Source organism: Acanthopagrus latus, chromosome 17 (assembly GCF_904848185.1).
Source record: "Acanthopagrus latus isolate v.2019 chromosome 17, fAcaLat1.1, whole genome shotgun sequence".
Lineage (NCBI taxonomy): Eukaryota > Metazoa > Chordata > Actinopteri > Spariformes > Sparidae > Acanthopagrus > Acanthopagrus latus.
Window position 1 is genome coordinate 4,439,221 of NC_051055.1, and position 25,300 is coordinate 4,464,520.

The following is a 25,300-nucleotide window of genomic DNA, read 5'->3' on the forward strand; positions in this document are numbered from 1 at the left end:
TGATTCTATAAGTTGAAGCATTTAGGTCCATTAAATTATCAAGAAATCTCTAGGATCTGTATCTGTTAATCAGTTCTGTATCATGCATACACATGTGGGTGGGGAATCGGCAACGAGCAGTTCAGTTGGAGAAGAGCAATAATGTTGATGCTCTATAGGAGCAAAAATACGGACACAGAAAGGTCCGATGTCCAGTCCTGTCATGCAGCGGATGTGTCAACTGCGAGGGCTCTGGCAATTAAATGGTGCGTCTTCTAGCAAAATGGTTGAACTGGTTTCAACTTTGTCTTGATTGCATGCAGTTACCTTGCAGATAGATGGTGGTGGTCAACTGAATACATGCAAGAACGTAATCCTGGTCAAGTACAACATGACAGCTGCATGCAGACTGATGCTTACTTACTAAATACATATTGTATGATAATCCATACTTAATGATTAGCACAACAAAAGATGAATTCTTAGCCACCATGAGTGTTACAAACTCGCAGATTAGACGCTCAAACTGGACTTGCTGGTTTGTATTTCATGTCGCACCAGAACCATAAGCACCAGGATGACCAACCATGGTTCTTGTTTTTAACGCAGACACATGTTCAGCCTTGACACGTTCTAACACACTCAGGGCACATCTCTCTCATTTGGTATTCTGTAAAAGCACACTAGGAATGTGTTTTTTCTGCTGCTACTTGGTGTCACTTGGTGGCAGAAGCACCAAGTGACAAATCCACCAGTAATGGCTTGGAAGAACAAGACGGCAAGCTTGCAAACATGGATGTAAGAAATGCTGAGCAACAAATCTCAGTTAAGTAGATAGTTTATGTTAACGGAACTACACCAAACACATCTGTCCAAACACATAAACACAGAATGTGTCCAGAAAAACTGGATGTCATCATGACTCTGTTTATAAGAGCTCCACAGAGTGCCTTTGACGTGTTGACTACAGATAACAGGGCCGACAAAGTTCAAAACAAATACAACTTCTCTTGGCGTCTTTAGAAAAACGTTCATTGTTCTCATGTCCATTTATCTTGAAAATAAATTAAAAAAAAACAAACAGTGGCTTAAAAGCACATCCCATTTACTCTACGTGTCAAAATTAAAATATTAGCCATGGGAAGTTGTCCAAATCCTTTGCATATATGTTTCTCCTGTGAACAGGGAGTAGCAGGGTCCTGTTTCTAAATTATGTGGGATCTGTCATAATCATACCTTTCGAAAGTAAACTAATTTACCTACTTGCAATTCAGTTTTCAAAAGTACGCTGAAGTAAATAGGGACATTATTATTGATTATGTTTGTCAAACTAACTTTTCATTGTAAGTTTTTGCATTTCTGTATCAACTCTTAAAATTGAAAATGTTTGGCGGTCTACTTAAAAATACACCTGTAGTGAAGTGAAATTAAAGTACTCTTAAGCATACTAGTGGTGCATTACAAATCAAATGAACATAAGCATACTTTCTGTAAGTACACTTGACTACTATTATAATGCTGTGATTGTAATTTTCAATTTTGGGTCCTTTTTGATGAACATAATCTTGGACGGTTACACAATTAGGGCCAATAATCAACATCCACAATTTAAAATATGATTGGAATTTTCACATCACGCTCCAGTGAAAATACTACTGATTTATCATCATGGGAAATGAATGACCCAGTGTTTTGGAGCTTGACCCATTCTAGGGAGTATAAACTCCAGCTTGTTCAGCAAGTTGTTTGCAGCGTTTAAAACAAGGTAACTCATCATGGACTGGTGAGTGGATTACTGTCATTGGTCACTGTCGGTGCAACTTTTAAAATATTGTAGATTTATTGATCCATTAAAGGTGTCCCTAAAATGAACCTTTTTGTTTTTCAAGTTTTGGATCACTGCTGCACATTCATACTGAGTGTTATTTGTCATTCCTCCATGCAGACTGCCTGCCTTATGGTCTGTACTCTGCTGTTTTTGGTGGGTAACATGATGGAGCATTAGCTGACTATGATTTCCACATAATCCTTCACGTCTGTTGTGAAGACATGTGATGCAGCTAAACGATGACGCATCAGGCTGAGATTTGGGACTTGTTAATCTTTGTGTTGTGTGTGTTTGTGTGAGAGTGTAAACTCATATTCTGGCTCAGACTGGTGTGGCTGTGAGCAGAATGCATTCCTAGACGTAAAGCATACTGTAGTTTTTGATCAGTACTACAGCATGTACAGTATGTAGCCCAAGACAAGTTAACAACGTGAAGTGGATTATTTCATTTTATCGATAATGCACTGTAATGGTATACACTACTGCACTTGGAATATTCAATTTATATTATCATACTCACTGATCTGAGGCAGAGATGTAAGATAGCATTCTGGCTGTTTAAAGCCTTACATCCTGATTACATTATAAGTGTAGAACTTCTTCACATTGAAGACACTATTTCTGTCTATTATGACTTTGGCCAGGGAGAGACACTGGCTGTGGTCCAATTCAATTATTTCCTCACAGTAAAACTTTTATTTCTCACAGCAAAATTAACTTCTTCCCCATCTACTTCACTGACACTGTCTGTAACCCTTCTCTGCATGGATATGATGGGGGATGTTTTCCAGTGTTTTTCCGCCGTGACACTGTGGCTTTTTCCACAACAGACAGAGAGCTAAAGTGACATGCTCCTCCCAGCCCCAGTGCACTGTGGCCCATCTGCCCCTCCTGCCACCAGCTACATGTAGATCAATATTTGAGTTGGGTATGCAGCAACAGAGGTGTGTTTGTGTAGCAGCTGCCTATCTCTGTGGAGCAGCCCGTTATAGTGTCAAGACTGGCGGATGGGAATTGGCCGATGAGGGAGGCTGGTGTGGGCAGGGTGGGGGTATGAACCTAGGATGACCTGACAGCTCAGATATTTAATAAATGTCTTAACCTGGACTTGCAGCGGACGTGTTGGACAGTTATGAATATAGCTGCACGTTCAACCTTTCACCCCGCTGAAGCTTCCCAGTGAAAACATGGAAGGACATAGAGGATTTAGCTGTGCTACACTGTTCACCTCTATTAGAAAGCTGTTAATACTCAGTCAATCTGCTGGCCAAGTGTAATCTCAGTCACATATACCTGGCTGGCTCAAACCGTGCAAAAGTCAGTTGAAGTGGTTACTTTTTAGGTAAAGAGTTATTTACTTTTTTGGCAGCTTTTGCAGTGATGAAAACTCTTGAATCAAAGTCGGTAGGAGCATCTATCTAGCTATACATGTATCCAACTAACAGTAGGGTAAAGATTATGCTCATTTCCACAAAAAAAAAAAAAATGGTTTAGAAACTATTTAGAGAAATGTTTAGTGCTGCTTATTGCCATGCTAGAGTCAGAAAGGTGGTTTATTGAATATTGGGACAATAATGCACATTTTCTCCTGGAGAATATTCATTGCACCATGTTTTACGGATACAAAAAGTCACATAAGTAGTTATACATAAGTAGTTATCTGAGTATAGTGATACCTTTACATTTTTGGGCTTTCCAAAAATGAAACTACACTAAACTACATCACACTGTGGTCCATAAAGCCACGGTCCATCATGTAAGGCAATGGTCCCCAACCACCAGGCTGTAGACTGGTACCAGTCCGTGGGTCGTTTGGTGCTGCGCCACAGAGAAAGAATAAATAAGTTATTTTATTTCCATTATATTGACCGTCACACTCTATAAGTTATTTTATTTTGAAAAACAGATCCTCTTTTAATAACATCCATCTATTCCTCTTGACGCGCTCAACACGTACCTGTTTTTCATGCCCACTGATGAGACAAAGAGAGCCTACCGTGCTGAGAAAAAGGAAGCTACATGTAGGGAGATGGACATCTTTCTTCAAGTTGGCTGATAAAGTGGCTGACCTGCAGAAGTAGGAACAGCAAGTGGACAATTGCTGGAGACTGCAAATGATGATGGCCTTAAAATATGTTACCTTTGTAAGTTATGGAGTAGACCGGACACCCCCCCACCCACCCATCTACATGACATGACATGAAACCGCTCCCTGGTGCAAAAAGGTTGGGGGACCACTGATGTAAGGGTTCAAACATAACTACAGTGCTGCTTGAAAGTGTGTGAACCCCTTGAGTGGTTTAGATGTTTCAGATGTTTTACAATGGTTTTCTTATTTTATCATCACCAGTTTCTATATATGAAATGCCAGATTTATGTTTATCAATTGCTTGAAGTTGTTTAGTGGGACTTATTTAAGCAGCCCAAAAACTACATGAAACATGGAATTAGTATATGTGCAAAAGTAACTGAACGCCCAGCTGCATTGGTAAAGTCAAGCAGGTAACAGATTCAGGTGAAGGTGATCCCTGGGAAAGGGTTTGGCCAGCACTAATTGAAAGAGAGGAAACCAACCAAACCACTTCTATACAGATCAACAATGCCGAGAGGAAAGGAAATATCTGAGGACATGTGGAAGAGGGTCGTGACAGCCCATCAGTCTGGGGAGGGCGATAAGAACATCTCCCAAAGATTCCAGCTCTATCCATCAGACAAATCATTTACAAATGGAGGACCTTCAACATGACAGCAACTCCGCCCATCAAAACCAGAATTGCCAGAAAACTAATGAATCAGGTAAAGGCCAACCCACACATCACCTCAGGAGAGTTTGCAGACCTCTCCGGTAACATGTAGGACAAATGTGCGTGCATGTATAATTATAGGAAAATGATATGACATTCATGGGAGGGTTGCTAGAAGGAAGCCTCTGCTCTCAAAAAAGAACAAAGCTGCCTCTTTCAACTTTGCCAGAGAGCACTTGGACAAACAGGGGTCTTCTGGAAGTCCATTCTCTAAAATGAGTCCAAGATAGAAACCACCAAGTTTGGAGAAATGCCAACACTGCACATCAAGAAAAGAACCTCCTCTCAACAGTGAAACAAGGTAGTGGAAATGTGAAGGTCTGGGGCTGCTTTTCTGCTTCTGGACCTGGATGACTCCATATTATCCAAGGAACCATGGGTTCTCAGACCTGTCAACAAATTCTTCACCAAAATCTCCTGCCATAGATCAGGGAGTTGAAGCTGGTACAACAATGGATTATGCAACAAAACAATTACCCAAAGCATTCCAGCAAAACTACGAAGGAATGGCTTCAGAGAAAGAGGATTCGTACTCTGGATAGCCCCAGCCAAAGTCTGGACCTTAATCCAATTGAAATGTTGTTGCGAGACCTGAAGATGTTGATACATACCAGATGTCCCTCAAAACTCTCTTAACTGGCTGAATTCTGCAAGGAGGAGTGGGCAAAAAAAATCCCCGTAATCAGATCCAAGAGACTGGTTAGTGGTTACAGAAGACGCTCGGTTGAAGTTAGGGCTGCAAAAGGAGGAGCTACAAGCTACTAACTGAAAGTGTTCACATATTTTGCATATGTTAAATATTCAGTTTTTGTGAGATAAACCAATTTGTTGACTTAAATAATGAAGATATATATCTCATTTTGTGTGTATGTCCATTATTACAAAGGTGTACCTTACAAATAGGGATTTTAATATATGTTTAATGAAGTTATTTTAATGTTTTGTTTTTTTTTGTTTTGTTTTACAAAAACAGTGACCATGTCTGGAGGGTTTACAAATTTTCAGCAGCACTTTAAATGGTTTTGGCTGCGATTTTGGGGAAAACGTTCATGAACTGCTATTAATTTACAGATCTTGTAAGATTATGGATGGATTGTGGCCAGGAATCTGGATTGTGGCAGGAAAACCACTATTTGTGCCAACACTGACAAAGCACCAGACTTTGACAGAGAATTTTGAGGCTGGATCCTTTGTTGTCCTTGCAGCAGTTTGACAGAGCCAGTGTCTTAGTAGAGTAAAAACATATATATATATATATATATATATATATATATATATATATATATATATATATATATATATATATATATATATATATATATATATATATATATATATATATATATATATATATATATATATATATAATGTATATGTATATATGTGTGTGTGTTTACGCCCAGCTCAAAGGCAGTGTAGAGATCACAGTAACTGTGAGAGTGTAACTTTAACCAGTAAGTTTAACCTGTATACAGCATATTACTACAGTAATTTTTTAGTCGGCATTGCGTATACCCACTTCTAAATCCCCTCTGATGCACATCTTGGTTATATTGCTTGAGGGAAATATAGGTAGCTATATATTTGTGGATGCAACCATCTAAACCATGACAACACATTAGTTAAGTTTGTAAGGACTATGGCTACTGGTAGCTGTTGTTTGCTTTGTTTTAAAAAACAAGGCTCACCTAAAAAAAAATCCATAACAGTTCAAGTGCACATTGTATAGAGACAATTCACACCACTTTACATCACCGTCAGACCGCACTTTGCTTTGGCACTACATTTTCTCAACCGTAGAACCTCCGTATCCCTACGCTTAAACTCTGACCCAATCAGGTGATCTGCAAGTGGTGAAATACAGTGCAATGTAACATGGATATTCACTTTCATATGTTGCTGACACAGTTTGTAGTGTTACTGTACAAAGGTTCTTACTGTCAGTGTGACAATGAACCATGTGTGGACTAGAGGACCTGTTGGACGATGGTTCATTGAGCGAACAAAAGGTCCACTGTAATGCTAATCAGCTGTTGTACTGTACTATAAGACGCAGATATTTTTGAACGCACTGGTTAACTACTAAATGCGATATCCCAAGACTCCCTTTAAAAATGTATGCACTTTCATGAGTTGTAAAGTTGTAAGAATCTTCTACTTGTATAACAACACATTCTTAATTATTTATTATTATTATTGTTTATGTAGCAGTTTACCAACACTCAAGCCATACACAAGGATGAGTAGTCTGAGGTGCAACAAGACGGCACACCACAAAATGTCAAAATGAGTTATTTTAAGTAAAAATAACAAACGTGACAAAACAGACAAAATCACAGAAAAGCAAGAGAGGGAGAAGAGAGACAATACAAATGTCTAAAAGAATAGATCATTTAAAAATGTAAATGTAAAAATAGAAATAAATAAATGAATAGATCATTTAAAAAGTGAATATACAAATAGAAATAAATAAAAGAATAGATATTTTTTTAAAAAGTATATGTAAAAATAGAAATAAATAAAATAATGAAAAGGACAATTAGAAGGTGACTTTACATCAAGGAATTAAGAACAGATCAAAAAATAATTATGAGCAGTAAAATGAATAAGGGACAATAAATAGATAATAATAAGAGAATAAAAGCTTAAAGGACAGTAAGAAAAAAGGAAAAGGCATCACATGGGAGGAATTAAAAACATATACAGATCTTGTGTACACAATTGCATGGGATACCCCATGTTTATTTCAAACTGAACTCTAAATGCAATTGCTACAGCATGCTGCCATTTCATATTATTCTCGTTTCATCTGGCATAAAATAAAATTAATTAAATAAATAAATAAATAAAAACAACTCTGTGAGTATTTTATTGTTTATTTTTTCTTTCTTTCTTTCTTTCTTTCTTTTTTTTTTTGCAAAAGCAACACACTCATCACATATCAAAGGCTACATGCAGACTGTGCACATTTACCTTTAAAAGGGAGCCTGAGTCAGAGTTGGGAAAAATGTCAAAAAGTAACAACAGAGATTTATCTAGTCTGGTCTGTTGCTGTTTTCATTTGACATAAGATGAACATAGCCATACAGTGTTTTACAATAATTGTTCTACATGGAGATGACCGGCTGCAGCGGGCAGCTCTGGTGGTGGCACTGTTAAGCTTTATTAGGCTGCATTATAATTGCCAATTCTTTGTTAGTGTAGACATTGCTTACTGTTTATTTACAACACCAATATCTAGTTTGTAGGCTAACAAAATACTGGTTTGTCCATCAGCAGCTTGGCATGGAGCTGATGCATGATTACACAGCATGTGCAATAACTAACTCTAATTTTAGATAGTCCCGACTAACAAACTAATATCCAATCAGGATTTTGATTCTGACACACAGTAATCCCCTAATTGATGCACTTCGACACACACTTTGATACGGACTGAATCAATGAGGTACTATATATATATATATATATATATATATATATATATATATATATATATATATATATATATATATATATATATATATATATATATATATGATATGATAAAACAACAGTAGTGAGAAACAGATGTTTGCTGTTTCAACTGAAGTGCTGTTACTACTTTCTTTGCTAAGGTCAGAGTAAAACTCCGGCCCACATGAGTGAGCCTGATATTATTCAGTTTCTGGGGAAAACATAGACAATGTGTCATAATTGACTTTAAAATATTATTACCAACATCAAATGTTGCATTACAACTGTTGGCATTTAGGTGAGCCCCATTTATGATGATGTCATAATTCACTAAATTGTGTCTCTCTCTGTCTTTCTTCCATTTTTTTTTTTTTCCAGACACTCTATGCAGCAGCAAACCAACAAAGTCATCACCAGCACAAGCCAACTCATCAAACAGCTCTCCGATATAATCAGTGGCTCTTCACGGGTATTTTATGCTCCCTCTCCTCCCTCATAGATTGTCATTTGAAAAAAAAAAAAAAAAGCTGTGTTATAAAAAACAAATGTGCTAATTAAAGCTAATCTTGTTTTGTTGCACAGCAAGACCGTCTGCGCCTGACCAGACTAAAGACTGAACTCTCAGAGTCCGTGCAGCGTTATGGGGATCTGCAGAAGGTATCCACATATAGAATATCTCCATTTGCTTCTTTAAACTCATTGATATTGTAGATCAGTTCCAATCAGTAACCGATGATTAGATAGAGGTGCTCCATTGGCAGAAAGTTGAACATATCTGAGGAGCTACTTGTTGCACAAACATGGCCAATTAAAACGCGTTTGACGGTTTTTTTTTTTGAAACAAAGAATAAAAAAACTCTGTCTCTTCATGTGCTCCTCTTTCAGAAAATTGCTGAGCGCTCTAAGGCCTTACTCCCTCCGGCACAGAAAGAGAAGAGGAAGGTGAGCTGATATGCAGGATGAAAATCCTGCCTTTGTTTCTCTGTCATTCATAAAACACAGGATGATGAGATGGCAGTTCTCTGCTCGATGGCACCCTCACAAGGGCTCCTTTGAAGCTCAGCCTAGTCTCCTCCACTCTGTTATATTACAGTGGACTCCATTCATCAAATCCAACTCATATGCACTGCTGAAATGTCTTCTTTTTAATCTATAAAATTGTTTATTTTCACTGTGAAGTCTTCTGAAAGGGGCTAGTAATCTATCAAATGAAAGTCAATTCTAATTACAGACAGACTGGATGTGAGTGAATCCTTATTTTTGATGACTAAAACAAGATAATATAGAAGAAAACATATTGATCTCTATTTGTATAGGGGGTGATTGTTGCAGTAGAAGTAATACATAGTGAAGGAACTATGGATGTTTATGGAGTTAGAATATACTGGAGCTCTGTACAGAAGACTGAACAGTGTGGACTCTTGGCATGTATGGATTTACTTTGACTTTCATTTTTACACCTACTGATACACAATTACCAAATCACAAATGTGCTTTGCAATTGGACTGTATGCAAATGGGAGCTAAAGCACACCAAATCTAACACTTTTCAACACAAATTGACCTCGGTCGGTATATAGGTAGTACTGGACAGTTCAAATGACTAAATGTTACTATACGTTGAGCTCTCTTGGCCACTGCATGTTGGCCTTGAAAAACAATATATTCAGATCTCCACATTAAAATACCAAAAAAATGACATAGTTGTGTACTTGTGTACACATAATTCTGTATTTACATTATCCTAAATGTTTCTAGGAATGTTAAAAAAACAGAAATTAGTAAGATCCAAGGAAACGGTGTGTTTCATTTGTTTGCCTGTCGCTGCAAATTCTGGTAGAGTGCTGGAGAGTGAGAAAGGAAGTCAGCAAACAAGGCTGGAATATATCACTGGACTCAGCACTCCACAGAGACTCTGGTTGTCACTTCTCTGTCCCCCTTCTTCTTACAGAACATAAACACCTGACAATGAAGTTCACCTCAGTGGATCGCACCTGTAGTTAGGCCGGTAAACAGGACTGGGGATAAATCCACTGTTTAATCCCAAAGATGAAACGTAATCTCTGAGCTCTCCCTCCATCAGTGAATGATTCCGTATCAGAGCAGAATCTGATGTGACTCCAGGTGTTTCTTGTTCCAGAGGGTCTGGCTCTGCACCCGGCCCTGTTCCCCTGAGCAGCGCCTATAACCCCCAACCCTCAGCCCACTGTCAATAGCTGTATATCAACTAAGTATGATCACCCACATCACTAAGGGTTCAGCTCAGAAACAGATCATTACTTCTGTGTCCAACTCAACAGTCCTTCAGAGATTTGGGATAAAAATGTAAAAACTGTCTGTAGTTCTTCTGTCATTCTTGTCATAAACAGTCTGCCACAGCTCCAGCAGTGTGTTAAAAGACCAATAGATTGCTGTCTGGGTGTCAAAAGATTTTCTACAAAAGACAAAATGCTTTTGAACAGAATCACCTACCCCAGCTTTAATGGGCACCATCTTGAACATCACCTTGCTGCTGAAATGAATAGAAAATCATTTAGAGCTGTGAGCAACAGGGCAGTAACATTTCTGTCAAGAACCATTTTACTTACAAAGAGACTCTGAAATCAATCTTTTTTTTTTTTTTTTTTTTTAACAGAGGGGAGAATCCTCTCTATTAAGGTTTATGTACCTCCAAAGGCATATTATCAAGGTCTTTTATACTGCTGGCATCGGAGGTAAAGGGCTTTGGGGTGGGAAGAGGGATGATACATTATATAACTCTAACTACCCTCAGTGCACACCAGCAAGTTCACTATTAAGTGAGTACATTGTGTAAGAAGAAATTGGTGAGCTCTAAGAACACCAAGTCTGTATTTTCTGATTCAGATTAAGTGGAAAGCTTTTCAGTCGGTGAATGGCAATTAATGAGTCTGGATATTTGGGATTCAATACATATGCATTACTGCGCCCATGCTACTGAGTGCTTTCCGCCCACATGTTTAAACTCACGTCATCAGAGTCATTTGGAATTGACAACAGGAAGCTTGAGATAGTGTGCAAACTTTTTTAGCAGCATGTTAACTCGTGCAGTAAGGTGTGAGAATGATTGTCCTGGGAGTCTTTCCCATCTGTGTGATGGCCTAATATATTTCAGTGAGTATGTATGTGGAGGAGAAGGCACGAAATTAGAGAGTTTGTTGATGGGTGGTGAGTCAGATTGTGGCAAGTGGACAGAAAGCTGTGACTCAGCCCGGGTTGGTCCTTGTTTCCTGACCCAAACCGGCCCCTCTTTTATGAATTAGCTGTGCAGTCGGCCACACATAATTGGAATACATTAGCAATGCAAAAAAGTCAACCAGGCCTTTCTCTAGCCTTATGTTTCCCTTTCCTCTGCTTCTGTTTGAACATGTACCAAAGTGTGTAAATGTACAGAGTTCAGGTTCGCATGAATGAACAGCCTCAGTCACAGCCAACTCCATCTCTCTACACTAAACTAACATGCACTGTGTAAATGTCACTAAATGGCCTGACCAAAGCGCATATTCAGATTCACTGAAATGTCTATTCTTTAATACCAGGCACTAACCTGGTTTGGTTTGATTTTTGCATTGTTTTATTCATAAGCTTGGCACTGAATTTCATTTTCTGTCATTGCTGTGGTTGTGATAGCTGTTTTTTTTTTCTTTCCCAAGACATGGAGGAGAAAATACCTTGCAGAACATTGATAAGTTTTATGGAAGAGTAATAGCAAAAGTGTTTCTCAGTGGACCTGGAGATGTTCATAGGGGTCGCAGTGCCATGTATCACAAATGTTAGGTGCATGTAAATTACAAATGAATTTCAGCATCTTGATTGTTTTTCATGTTTGTGGCTCACAAGTATGGACTTTGTGAGCAACAACTGAAGGTTTTCACATGACATAACAAAGCCAATTACTATATTCACTGCTGAGTATTATTATTTATAAGAGTGCATAAACATTTATTTTTTTGATTTATTTGGTTTATGACAAGGAACGTGTGCAGATTTATAGCTGTACCAGAGTTAGCTAAAAGCTCATCTATATCTGTATTACATTACATTTCTAACTACAGCTGTCCATCCAATAAATCTAGTGGTGTAAAAAGTCCAATTATGCCAAGTATAAAGTAGGAAATACAGACAGAAATACTCAAGTATCTACTACCATTTTAACCAGAATAAGCTATATAATCTAATCTTATCTAATGTTTGTGTGTGCACCTGTACAGAATTCTCAGACCCCGTCCACTGAACAGATTGAGAAGGGTCCACTGTTTGGAGAAGCTGTCAGCATGGAGGGAGGAGCTCAGGCTTTCCTGTCTGAGATCAGTGAGGAGGATGTCGAGGTGCTTCGCCAAAGAGAGGAGGCCCTGCTGCAGATCGAAGTAAGAGCACTGACATTCAGCTCAGCTTTGGTCCTTTCGAAAAACTGAATTCACAATATCACAAATCCCATAATTCTCCAGTACAATCATGACTGGCTCCACAGGGGCAGCTGGAGTTCAGAGGCTTTGCTTAAAGGCATCTTGTCTATCATTGCACCACATTTTTAGAGAAAATGAAACTAAAGGCCCAACAGTTGCCACTGTCAGGTAACGTTTGATTCCATTTATACCAATTATTAATGTTGGTTGAAGGGCTCCTGGCCTCAGGTTAGTGTGTCCTAGCCATACATAACAGCAGCCCTCCAGAATTTTACCATTTCAGCAGCATTTTGCAGGTTGACTGCAAAATGCTGCTGCTGAATGAAACCTGTGCCTAAACTCTATATTTTGTTCATGATGGAAATGAAGAGAGGTCTGGCTCCTTTCCAAAAATCACTGCCATAGCTGATCCACACTGACATATATTGTATGGCCCTGTCATTAACCAGCTCATGAGCCATGACAAAGAACAAGAGGTGCCCACTCTCAGATGGAAAGGTGCATAGGTTAATTAAAATACACTAACGCAAAGACTTCATAACATAGGTGTCAGTAACGCTGTACACTGGTGAATTGGCTTTCCAGCACAGATGTGTGACTGATCATCACGCTCTCAATGACTTGTCAAGTTGCTGAGCTGACTTTACAGGCTGTTGGTCGCTGTGCTGTCTTCGAATCCCTCTGCTCCTAGCAGCCTGGATTCTGCTGAGCTGCGGAGATGTACTTCCATCTCTGTGGATCTGATGTTGTTGTGGTGTGTTGCTGTGTGTGGCAGACCAGGCAATCTGATAATCTGATATATCTGTCAGCGTCTGGACTGAAAGGCATCTGTAGAAATCTGATTTCAACACCTCCAATCTGATTCCCATGTTTTTTATTTGCTGTTCAGACTTTCTAAAAATCAATTTGGATACAATCTGGACATGCCAAAAATGAATTTGGGCTGGCAATCAATTCTATAGCCTTAAATACCCCTGACAGACTGTTATGGTGCTCCCAGTAGCACTGATTTACTCTTTGCCCATAAGAAACATGCATGGCAACACCGACAGATAAACTAAGGGGAACTGTACAAAGCAGGCCTTGCCAGGGGGGCTTTGACAGCACTGGTAGAAGAGACAGTTATGGCCTAGGAAGTAGTGCGATCAGGTTAACACCACTTATGACTGATGTTTATAACTTGTTTATAACAAGCAATGTAAAAATGTTACTGTGACTTGTCAAGCTGTTTAAGGTAAAATACTGAGCTTATAACATGAACAAATAGATTTTTTTTGTTTTTAGCAGCAAATAATATGCTTGGTGCCACAGACAGAGCGGGGATATATGAAAGTATTGAGTGTCAGTGTAGCTGGTTATGGTCTGTTCATTCAACTGACTGAAAATAACACAACCCTTGACCTCCACTTCTTCATCTGATAACAGTCAGTTCCAACAAGGCAGTGCGGTTTGGACCACCCAAACTCTCTGGTCGCCTGTGCCGGTGCCCACAATCTGGTTGTTGATAGTATTTTATTTTTCTTTATGGTAAATGCAACTCATGTCCCAGAGGCCAAAAATGAGCCGTTCACAGTGTACTCATGTCTTCCCAGGCAGCCTACAAAATTCAAACAAGCAACCTTGTGATTATAAGCCTGTTTACAGATATTCTCTCAGGGCCACATTTGCTAAACAGTTTGCACCTCGTGTTAGATGAGAAATGAGAACCTGTATATTCAGTGGCATGAATCTGCCCTATATATGCAGTCTTATACACATCAGATTAAACTGGTTCAGCTTTAAACCAGCCAGGTATCTGAAACACCTGAATTGAAAAACCTAAAAAATAAAAATGTAAAAACTAAAAAAACAAACTAGTTATTTGTTTTCATCAAATAGTGCCTCCCAGGAGACCAATACATGCCAAGTTAGTAACTAGACTCTCCGACAGACTCCATCTTCTTCTCCCACCTCCAAAACCTTGTTAGTATTTGTCACAGCCCCCCCATGCTGCTGCAGGATATTGAATGCTACTCAATTACTATGGTGCTTATATAGACTTGTTTGTTCCTTACCTGGGTAAAGTGTGTATAGAATCATAATCTTCTGAGACTTTTCAAGCCAGTGTGAAAGACACCATCATTATCTTAAAAACAGTAATTTCATTTTTTTTTTTTAAAGCAAAATATACAACATTCACTGCCACCAGATATCGCACTAGAGCACAAGCCCTAAGACCAAAATAAATGTGTGCATCAATCAGTCAACGGAGAAAAAAAGATTTGAAAAATAAAAAAAAAGCACACGGCATCTGAACACACTGCCCACAAAACTCAGATCCAACTGTAAGAGAAGACGTCGCACTGTGGCTCACAAAACTGTCCCCTGAAAAGGAGGGATGAGAATGAACCAGAACAGTAAAGTTGTTGCCGACAGCATAACAATGAGCTGAACTCACTATAAAGTAGATAGAGTATAGAGCTCATGGGAGCTGCACAGTCAGGTAATTATTCTATACGGGTTTGTCACTGCAAAGTTCACCTTGCTGGTGTCAACTATAGTTATCCTGTGGTATTATAGTCCGCAAGTGCCCACAAAGGTAGTCCTTAATCACTTAAACCTACAATAAATGAAGCAAAACCTTCAGGAGTTCAGGCAGCCCAGCTCAGTTAATACTCACATGACTCACACCAGTAAGTATTCCTCCCACTGCATCACATATTCAACACATCCTTTTTATCATAGCCATTTATTTGAGCCATCAGCGCTCTGCTCGCTCAATGCTGTTGCTTTCCTCTGTCGCTGCTGCACTGTCATTGCTCTAAACTTTTCTAGCTTCTGACCTCCCCACTGAGCGTTCTTGTGGGCAGTGATGAGGGCAGAGCATAGACACCCGACATATCAATGCTGTATGTATTATATCACGTACATAATAGTCAATTCGCAACTGATTTTTTCTGGCCACTTGGGGGCACTGGAAATAAGTTGTAAACAGAGGATAGAGGATTATTGATAGTATATTGACACCCTTGATAAATACTCTAATATATTATTTATTGAGGGTGTAAATATACAAGCTACAATGCACCATACAATTAACTAGAGCAGAGATTACAACAATAACATTTATTTGGCCGTTTATGAGCTAATAAAGTCTAATTCATCAGCAATTCTCTAAGGTCTGCTTTCAAGAAGGATATACTTGAATAGAATTTTCAAGGGGTGTTGTTTTAACTTTATGACCATTTTGGAGGCTGTTTGTGGTGCTGTTGAAATGTATTTTATTAGCGGTGTCTCTAATTGTACTGTTCCATTATGCTGAATAAGATTTAGCCAGGCATAAGTTAACTCATAAGCAGGCAACTGAGAAACAGCGAGAAAGCACAAACACACTGTTCAGCAGAAAGAAGTCACAAAAAAGGGAAATGTAAATCTGAAAAAGGGAAATTTTCCATCTGTTGTGAAGGTAAGAATAAAATGTTTGTTTTGTTTGTTTTTTTTATGAGGTGTGTGAAAGAAGTTGGCATTTTCAGACAAAAATGTATTTTCAGATATGCTACAGTATGAATCTTTCACTTTACCCAGAACTGAAAATGAAACATGAACATGAAAGTATCAACGGACAAACTCAGTTTCAATATTGTATGATTGTTAATCGGTCATGGAAGATTTGTTGGAGAATCATTTTGTGTTTTTTGTCCAGTAACAGCATGAACAAAGGACATACATTAAATTGATATAAGAGGTCCCGCCCACAGGAGCACTGTTGGAGCACATCCCTTCTCTGCCCTCCACCAACACTTTACAGACTGCCCTATCCATGCCCATCCTTGCCTGCAGGTGTTGTTGTTGAAGCATTTTAATCTGAATTTTAATGATGGATTTTATTCCAAAGATGAGAGAGAGAAATTTGTGTTTCTTTCAAAAAATGTATATTTTAATTCCTATATAAATCATATTTGAATTTCTAACTCTGGCCCTAAATAGGGAAAGAGCAACCTTTGCTCCACCGACCCTAATGGGTTTGGTGCTTAGCAAGCGGGAAGCTCAGGCTCATAGAATGGAGGCCTATCTGGAAGTACCAGAAACTGCAGTTCCTCAAATGGCCACTTGAGGCTTGCTTCAAAAGTGAGTCAATGCCCCTGAGAGCCCATGATAAAATGTCCAGCTTCATAGCAGCATTAAACATGTTTGGAGCTTGGTATCAAAAATGGTTTTGGTCTGCTTTGAGTGACAGGTAGCCACCAGCTGTATGCTGGGCTTCACCTCAGCTAATTGCAGTCACTGGATTTGATCTCATGGCTGTGTTTATGGTGTCGGTGCCTGTTGGAATATTTTCAATGCAGATATCATACAAATTAGATAACTTTCTGTGTGCTATATTGGACTAAAAGACAGAGTGGAGGAACAGACTCCCGTGTTTTGATTAGCTAGGGACTCTGTTAGCAGCTGGAGCTAGCAATCTCCAAAAGAGACAGCTGGAGCCCGAAATTTCAGGACTCCAGAAGTTCTTCCAGGAAAACAGTGGGAGTCGAGGAGATAAAACTTTGGGGTTTAAAAAAAAAAGATGTATCTTTGCCTGCCATAATGAGCCACAGTAGTGCCCAAATCCATTGTAATGTACAGTGACTCTCTTAACTGACTGCTGAATAGAGGAGAATTATTAACTATTTTCGATGTTGATGAGGGTTCTCAGCCATCCAGGTCATGGTAAATCTAGATAAATAAAAAGTACTGCATCGTAGGCAACTGGACTTGTTTCAGTTCCTTGCAGATATTTCAGATAGTTCTAACTAACTGGCAGGCATTTAAACTGCGTGGGTGCAAACTCACAGAGTCGTTAAGGACACGGATGAGCTCTGAGTTGCAGAGTCGTTAGGGCCACTTGTGGGACGTTGATCCTGCCGGACTTCCTGTGCGTTGCTGGGGTTAGGTGAGCCCAGTAACTATTTTAGCAATAACTGTTCAGAGAAGTGATGGTGAAAAGAAACAACACTACAGGACAACTGGAGTATCTGGAGTATTCTGTCAGTTTTGGCCAAATAAACCAAGCACCAAACTCAAGCAAGTAACATGAGTCAATAATCTATCCACTATTGTATACAGTCAGTGATGCTGAGCAGGTAGTGTACAATGGGTTTAGAGTTTCTAATCTGGAAAACAGCTGCCTGCTGTGACAGAAAAAAATGCAATAAGAGGAGAGAGAGTAAGCCAAAAAAGTAAAAGTCGCAGCCAGACCACAGAACAATTACCTGTTTTTGTTGCTGGAACCTAACCACACATGGGACTCAGAATGCTATGTCTCTGAAGTCAAAATCCTGCTCTTTGTATGTCCGCCATTCATCCGGCCACCTCCCTCTGACTTGGGTGCCTGCATAAATGTACAAGAAAGAAGGTTGCCGAGGAGCATAATCCAGGCAACGATTGTGTTTATTAAAATTGTAATTGGAAAAACAAATCAATATTACATAAATGTAATGTCTAGAAAACGGGTTATGTGAAATTCATGTTCATGTATTGAGTGAATACAATACAGTAATGTGGGAGCCAGATCTGGCTGTCCAAAGTGACAGACTGAAGATTGTGTTATTTACTGACTGTATGAATGAAGACTTGTGTGTTTCTGACATGTGATGGGTTTTTTTCATCTTTATCATAATTATACACTCTACTGCCTTGATTGTTTTGGAAGGCTGCAATCCATTCCCTTTCTTACTGAACACAAGTTTGGTGTGAACGGTCAGGAGAGCACGCCTCGTGCAGGGTTTATCGAACACGTCGCTTGTGGTAAGTCTACTAATAAAAATCACAAAGATATGTTGTAAAACTGCAGGAGCCATTTCAGAGCCGTGTGGCTGTATCGAAGCAGACAGAAGCCTGACACATGCTGCAGCAGTCTGCTTTTAAAATGACAAGCCTATACGTGGCAGTCCAGCTTTGGACTGCAGTTTGCCATCCAACGGTTTGAAGACTAATGATAATGTTTGAGAAGCACTTTGCACCATAATGAAGATGTATCTCCGTGCCCAGTTGGAGCTGTCTGAACTTCATCAACATTTCAAATCAGCTAATCCCACCGCAGGAGCTGCGCTGAATAGGAGCGAAAAAAAGGAAGAGCATCAGTCTCTCCCCGCAGAGTGACACACAGTGAAAGAGCCGCGGCACGAATGACAGCTTCATTTCAGCACAGCCACTGAGATGGGCAAATCACAGGATTGGTGTTTAGACAGGGTCGTCTGGTCTGCGCTTCAGTCATAGCAGCATGGATAAATGTCATAGTCAGCACTCAGGCAGGTGCTGAGGGGCTTGACGCTGGTCCTCTGGAGAGAGTGATAGTGTCTGACAATGTGCTTTTTCACCTCCATACCGCCGTCCTCGCCATCCCTTCATACCACTAAATCAGCAGTGTTTGTTGTGAGTCCCAACACACCTTCCTTTTCTTCACTGCTTCACTCCCAAAGGGCCAAGAGAGCCTAGTGTCTGTCATCATTATCAGTCCCTCTCTCCCTGAAAAAGGTTGGATGTGATTCTCAGGTTAACTTAGCCTTAGAGACCGGATGCATGTGTGAACTCAGCCAAGGCTTCCTGACTGCATGTAGGGCAAGTCATGGTGCACTGACTGTAAGTAACATAGGTCTCTTTAGAACTTGTGAAGCCTTTCCACACACGTCTGAGACCAGCCTTAGGTTTTGGTTTTTTTTCTTTTGTTTTTTCATATGCAGCTAACTAGGTTTGTTTTAAATGCTCAACAAGCTTACTCATGTATCTCTGTTCTCTGAAGCATGAGCATAAACTTAGATAAAAATTGCTGCTTTCCTTAGAGGCAGCAATATGAAAATTCTTCTTTCAATTAGATTTTGGATAACAAATCATGATGACCTGATAGTATCACATTATATTTTCACCAGCCAATCCAGAATTAAATATTGCATCACAAAATGGGCAACATCAATGGTTATTTGAGTACTGGACACCGTGTAATACGCTTGTATTTGTCAAGGACATCTTCCAGTACGGATGCTGGCTAGGAGTGATATGGACTAGAAATGACATTGCAAATTTCACACAATACTCATTTGAATATTTTAAAATCCCCTCAAAAAACTTAATAAATTCCAGGGTTGGGTGACAAAATTAAATATCATTTTTGACCCAATACCTCAATATCAATATTGTGACAGTATTGTAAGGGTGACTTTTCATACTTTCACTTAATGTTTACTAAATGAGATTTTTGATAAATAATCAGCAGTAATATGGATATAATGAAGTTGGTAAAGAAAAGTGTTGAAACAGTCCAGTGAGTTTATTTATTTTACTTTTCATTTATCTAGTTTATTTCTCAGGGACAGTGCATTTTAATGAGCAATACCGTAAATATGCTAGAATCAACCAGGAAGCTATTTTAGATCTGTGGTCCCTGGCCAGATGTAAAGTCAGCAACCTGAAATCAAGAAACAAGTTTAAAACAACAATCATGATGTAAGACTTGTCACTCAAGGTAAAAGCAGAGCATATTACAGTTCAATAAGTTCCGAAAATGACATCACTTTACGTTAACGCAGCTGTGGAAACCAGGAAAAGACATCACATATGGCATATCACAAGAGAGTAATATCCAAAATTTAAGACAATACAACCCAAACAACAATAACTATATAATATTGATATATTGCCCAGTCCTACTACTGGCATCCCAACTCCACCAGCACGAGAGATACACATAAAGAAAAAGTCCCATTCATGTCAACAAGCCTGTGAGATACAAGGAAATATGACCTGGAGTCAGCCAGCTGTGATTCTTCACTTTCATATCTAATGGCCAATGAATAGCTTTAAGTATTCATTTTTCATATGTAGCTGATCAAACAGATACACTTCAATTGTATTCATTGTAAACACACCACCTCATACTTTACTTGTGTATTGTATCTGTGACCTTGTGCGCAGCTCGTGCTGTTGTGCTATTGTCTCATCATGGTCGTGGTGGGGTCAGTGCTCAGCTGTAGTATTAAAGATAACACACTCAGGTTGACTCACCTTTCACTTAAACCACCAAAACACTTGTGGTCCTGCTAAAGAATGAAAACGGTACACCTAGTTCCTTTTTTAACCAGCTGCAATAGCAGCTATGACTGCGAGGGGGTCCTTGAACCACCAGGTGAGAACCACTGATACCTTCATACTGTTAGGTAAGAAGGCTGCAAGCCATTGACTGAACTTTGAAACTGCGTTTTAAGGAGACTGTGGCACAGTTTCCAGCCATGTTTGTGTGACAAAACCAGGAATTTTTAGCCAACACTTCATCTTCCCCTAACCGACTTAACCTGTTATTTTTGCCTAAATCTAACCAGACCCTAATCACAGCACTGTGTCAACATGAATTTAAAATTGAATATAAAGATGGACTTTTCAACATATCCATGGTGTGCATTAAAGTATGCTGACACAAAAATGAAGAGGTGAAATGACACACCAGGTAGTATGTAAGACAAAAACATCAAGGAAGGTACCCTTAGTCAGCAGCATCTTTTTTATGGACAAAAGCCGCCAGTGTGATTCTTTCCTCTTCTTTCAATTGAATATAATGTCTGGTTCTGATATAACCGATGCTAAAGCAGCTACATTCACCTCTTGAGGAGCCGCCATTGTTGTTTTAAATGAAAATAGTCACTTTTCTCACTGGCTATTATATCTAGAGTAATCTAGAGTCATATAATGATATACATTGAAAACATGTGTGCCAATTGTAGACACAAAATAACACATTTAAAGCCAACGACCAACCCGCACCCCAAACACTGCAGCACTCAGTGCGAGTGTTTGTGGAGCAGAGCGGAGTGTGTTGGTGGTGATGATCATGGTTGAACATACAAAATCCTCTGAGGAGCAGGTTGATAGCCATTATTACTATCAATATAGAATATATTCTTTAAAGTTTGCACTTGCTAATCAGCACTTTTGTTGGAAGCTTTGGTGTCCCCCTAATGAACTGCTCTTGAGAACATTTCCTGTTTGTTGACCCCCAATAGTGAAGTGAGATACCTGTCCTTGACCACAGGGCCATACCTGCTAACCAAAACCACAACCATATGACCATACCATCAGTGCTTAGTTAATTATGTGATTGCTGAATTCATCTAAAACTAATAAATCAATCCTCAAACTGTGTTTTAGGGGTCCCATTAGCCAGAATAGGTTGAGCTTGATAATTGTTGTCCAGCTGTATTACTTGAACAGTTTTTTTTTCTTTCTTTTTTTTTTTTTTAAAAACAGGGCCCTGGACAACTTTTAGCTCCCAAAGGGCCCAGTAATTCAATTTTTGGACATATCGTCCTTGGATATTATTATTTTATTCAACATGTTCTGACAAGAGATACACGTCAGAATATTAGTATCCAGCCTCTGCAGCACTTTCTGACACATTCCAGTCCCCCGTTAGACTGTCACCTCCCAGCTGCACTTTATATGCTTTGGCACCAGAGATCATTTCATCAAAAACGACTTCATAAAAAAAGCTCAGGGCATAACAGAGGACAACTTTCAAGGGGAATCTGAATACAACACCTGGCCCAGCAGAAAGAGGGGGAAAAAAGGCCCACAGCAATGCGTGTCTGTCCTACCAATGTGTCTTCAGGACAATCTGTCCACAGAGTTTACCCTTGAGTGGAGACAAGTATATATTGGGAACCACCTCCAGAATTAGTCCAGTAGAAAAAAATATTTAGCTTTTTTTTGCTCTCAGTAGAAAATATCTTGAAGTGGTTTATTAGCAAAAACATGTGTTATTAACCCTGGCAATCAAAGCAATATTGATTTTCCCTTCTTTATATACTGAAGCTTATAGTATGCTGGCAGATCACGTGCTGCTTGCTGGCTCTCTAAAGATAATGAGAATATCAGCCTTCTGTGAAATCCAGATGCTGATATTCCACTCAAACTTGATTAGCCACAAAAGCTGACTAATACACGCTTCAGGTTCCTAATGAGTGAATGACAGTTTGTCATTACTGCAAAGGTAAGACCGAGACAAAGCATGTAATTAAAGTGTTTCTAACATACAGTGAAATTGCTGTAGTTGCAATCATGCAAACAGTATTAACATGTCCTCGTAATGAGTTGTGACACTTTGCTTTGGACACTTTGCTGAAATTTAATTGAAGAACAGGTAAAGCTACTGTTGTATAAACCTAAAGGATAAGTCAGTTCCAGTTTTTAATTCAAGGACATTATTACCTTTATTTCTTGTGCTCATAAAAGAAACAAAAAAAAAAAAAACGAGTGGACTGAGGTTTAATTAAATCTCGATTAAAATGCAATAGAGTCAATAGTGAAATCAAAAAATGACTTCTCTTTTTCCATCTGCAATTATCAAATACACCACAGTCTATTCAGTTTTTATTTTCTGAATAGAACAGCCATGCCAGTATAGCAGCATGTATAGAAGAATAAAAATGGAAAACATTTATACTCCTTAGTTAGGTTTCTACATTATACATTGGCATTATTACTGTACAGTACAGATGCAGTTTGAGATTTGTAAGCCATAACCCCCTTTTCCATGACAGCACAAATTGTAAAACATGTCCATATCTTGCACTGACACACACAATTAAATGATATAAAATTGTACGGCATCAGCCTCTTATTTGAGCAGAAGCTCAAAACACAAGCACTGACTAAATTACTCCTCTATAATAGAATGGACAATACTAAAGAGACATTATGTGTAAAAGTTTAATCCTGAGTGTTGCTAAAAGAAAGCTCATGCACATTCAAAACTGGGAAGAGGTCATCTTTTATAATTCAAATTTAACCATATTCTCCATTGTTCGTCCTTTCTTTAAAGAGGTCATATTATTCTTTTGGGTTTTTGCCTTTCCTTCATTGTGTTATGTAGCATTTTTGTGCATTACTGTGTGGAAAGAGAGGCTGCAGCAATGCACCATATGACAAAAACAATGTCTTCTTTTTATGACCCTGAAAATTAGCATAATATGACCTCTTTAAGGTGGTTTAATTATGTGTTAACTGAGAACTATTGGTCAACTGAAAACTTAAGGGGTAAATCTACCAATTTCATTCAAGTGTTTTTACAGGTGAAAAAGTTAACACAAACTATGATTATGATTATTATTTTATTATCTGTTACATAAAAAGGGAGCAAACTCCACATTTTGCATGCAGCTAGTATGTCAGATTCACTCTGTTACATAAATACATAAATAAATATCTACTGTGATTTGCCCTGTACTGGCTGCACCCAGAAGAGAAGCACGGCTCTGCACGGGGGAACTCCTGTATTTGAAAAAAGTAGTAAAATGCCTTCTCATGCTCCAGTGAAACTGCAGTTTATATGATAAATTGCTTCAGTGGCTTAGTTGCATTGTGGGTAATGTAGGCACCCGTTTCTGAAATAAACAGAGACATGTCAGTATCTGGTTGATATTGATCTACTTTTTCTAACTGTCCATATTGAGTACACCAGTGTTCTAGGGAGTGCAATGCTAAACTGCTTTTCAGGACATAAATTACCCACAGTGCAACTAAGCCACTGAGTGACATCACAGGAGATAAATTATCACATTACATGCATCTTGTGAAGCCACGAAAAGCTTTACACTGCTTTTTCACATTTGCTGTAGTACTCCCCAAGACCTGTAAACACTTTTTGATGTGATCATGCACTAGCACTGCTAAGACGACCCTTCTGTATGCTGCCTTTGTTTATTTACACTGAACAAAATATCAGTGGTACACACAACAAAATGCCGCCCCAATGTGTGATCTAGACGGCATGCCAGCATTTCGCAAGGACGAGAGGCGTGACCTGTAACACAGCAGGATCGGTGCTTAGCGTGACATTTTATGTATGCATAAGGCAGTTCTTCCTAGATAATAGTATAACATCTCCTCATTATGTGGCGGTTAATCTCGTCCTCTGCTCGGAGGGTGAGGAGCTCCTGGACGTCGTGTTGTCTCCCAAAGTCAGAGAAATGTTCCATTGCTTTACTTCTTCTTTGAGTTAGCTGCTAACTGCTGCTAGCTGCTTTTTAAATCTTCTGCTTGTAGAGTGCAGCATCATCGACACATTACACCTCTGTCCCGTCTCGTCACCTCAGCGGCAGAACAACAAAGACCCCTCATTCAGCCTTTGTGGCTTACATACAGAACACTGAGGAAAGGTAAAGGTTTAACAGCCCTGCCTTATCCCGGCTGTGTAATAGGCGTTTCTGACGCCCAACATCTGTTGGGTCAGTTGATTATCCAGCTGATATCTTGTTGTCTGAACCTGGCATTGGGGCTACTCGTGTGGCATAAAGAGCAAGCGTAAGGCGATTGAGAGATAGTGCCTGAATTGAATGTCATGTGTTGCCTCCATTCTTGTTATTTTGAAATCACCCAAGAGGAGGCAGGTTGAGCCCCAGCAGACTGTAACCTCTGTCTCTAATATTTTCAGCTCTGTCTCCTCGCTGCCCTTCAGGCCCTGCTGCTCTGTATTCAGGGCTGTTCACTCCTTGGGCTGTTGCCAGAGAGGAAACATGATTTTACATTCATAAACTGTTTATTCAGTAAGGGCAAAAACGAGATGTCTGTCAGGCAGTCGGTGTGGGAAAAAATGTCATCGTTTTGTTTTTTTTTTGTTTTTTTTTTCGTCTATTTTTTTCCTCCCCCATTTTCTCACCAGTAAGCGTGCAGGTAAATCTGCTTAGCGTTTTTTCTGCTGTGGCAGTGACACTGTGTCCTGTTGCCCGATGCCTTCGGGCACGAGTAGATGTGGGGAGAATTTCATATCAGCATTAAGCACACTTATCAAAGAGAGTGAGCAG

General features: G+C 39.2%; 1 protein-coding gene across 5 annotated transcripts in view; it reads left to right on the forward strand.

The window, feature by feature from the left end:
* Positions 1–25,300, forward strand: part of tsnare1 (T-SNARE Domain Containing 1) — a 190,938-nt gene that overhangs the window by 82,964 nt on the left and 82,674 nt on the right. For all 5 annotated transcript variants that reach the window (XM_037075980.1, XM_037075979.1, XM_037075981.1 and 2 more), the window contains exons 5-8: positions 8,446–8,536; positions 8,650–8,724; positions 8,953–9,009; positions 12,297–12,452. In XM_037075980.1, coding sequence (XP_036931875.1) covers positions 8,446–8,536; positions 8,650–8,724; positions 8,953–9,009; positions 12,297–12,452 — 379 coding nt within the window. The remainder of the gene's footprint in view (positions 1–8,445; positions 8,537–8,649; positions 8,725–8,952; positions 9,010–12,296; positions 12,453–25,300) is intronic.